Below are 1,442 nucleotides of genomic sequence, written 5' to 3'. Positions count from 1 at the left end.
TGCTGGTGTTAGCGTACTCCCACCTCGACTTCCATCTTCTGACGGAGTTGTAAATAGTTTTGAAGAGCCGAATGAAGTACTTGTGTAGCAGTTTCTCTCCATTCTTTCCAAAATATAGGTGCATTCAAAGCCGGCTTTATTTCGGTTACTCCTAGCCTATTTCTTTCGGGACACCTTCCCTCCTTCTACTTTGGGTGATTTTGACAAGGGCCGTCGAGAGATAACACCATTGACCCTGTGGGCATCCCTGAAGCCCGTGTGCAGATATTTTACGTAAATAGATGTTTTTCCCATTTTGGGGCGCTTCCCAACAACTGCCCGCAGCCGACATACAGTACTATGATGTCAGTATGCCGTATGCTGATCCTCTTCCTCTTCAGCGCACAAAACACCGACGAAAGCAGTTATTCCGGCGGTGGACCGATTTCACAGCTCATGCAAAATTGGGGTCGCCTTGTGGTCGTCATGGGACGTCGTCAGCTGACCGTTTAATCTGACCTCACGGCACACAGCATGCCCATCATCCAATTGTTGTGTACCTTATCCGCACATTCGCGCTCGCGGATAACGAAAGCGTCTCATATAAGACGCCGGTCTCTTTATTCATTCCTTCTCTCGTCCCTTACGTTTTCCCTAACAATCATTACTACTATTTCATTTGTGCAGTAACCGTTGTATCAGTATGGCACGCGAGACACTATCCTCGGCCGGGACCAGATACAACAAAACGGCCGTGTTTACAGCCGATGGGGTCCTTTTTGATATGGTATGGCAGCCTGAACCGGAAGTTGCGGTCGTATTTGCTCATTAGAATATATAGGACGGAACTTTGACGGATTCTATTGCTGCTGTGGAAGCTGCGTGGACGGCCAAAGCGGAGGAATTTGGCCTGGAACCGGAGGCTGTTATCAAGGCCACACATGGTCGACGGGCCAGTGACAATCTTCAAGATCTCATTCCCAACCTTCGCAAGGAACATATCGATCGCGAAGTTGAAAGTAAGAGAATACATAAGTTAGACCTTCATGCGCTCACATAGCATTGCAGAGTTCGAACAGTCTATTCTTGCCTTCGCAGACACCCCCCCTCGCTCTCGCCGTAGCTCCTCCGCCTCTTCCACCCGTACTTCGCGGTCTGACTCCCGATCAATGTCAGGATCCATGGGTCCACTCGCGCCTTTTACACCCATGAGAAGCTGTACACCTGCAGCCACAAAGCCTTTCAGCACGGATGAGGCTCTGAATCTTACCAGCTTCAAACTGAGCGAGTCTAGGGGACTCGAACCTCAGTCGGATGACTCTGTATTTGAAGACGAAGCAGATGATCTCATCGACATGAGCGTCCGTATCCTGCCAGGTGTAAGGAGTTTGATCAATTCTTACCTCAAGATAAGTACGCCATCGCCACTTCTGGTGCTAAAACATACTGTCATGGATGCCTGA

General features: G+C 49.3%; 1 protein-coding gene across 1 annotated transcript; it reads left to right on the top strand.

Annotated features, from left to right (window-relative positions):
* Positions 1–682: 682 nt before the first annotated feature.
* CNBF1620 (hypothetical protein) lies at positions 683–1,442 on the top strand (the record flags this gene model as incomplete). The annotated part of the gene is made up of 3 exons (XM_769906.1): positions 683–766; positions 821–998; positions 1,048–1,442. 3 exons carry the CDS (start codon positions 683–685, stop codon positions 1,440–1,442), a joined length of 657 nt encoding a protein of 218 aa, XP_774999.1.

The sequence above is a fragment of the Cryptococcus neoformans genome, chromosome 6, assembly GCF_000149385.1.
Source record: "Cryptococcus neoformans var. neoformans B-3501A chromosome 6, whole genome shotgun sequence".
Taxonomy (NCBI): domain Eukaryota; kingdom Fungi; phylum Basidiomycota; class Tremellomycetes; order Tremellales; family Cryptococcaceae; genus Cryptococcus; species Cryptococcus deneoformans.
This window is presented reverse-complemented; position numbering and strand designations above follow the sequence as displayed.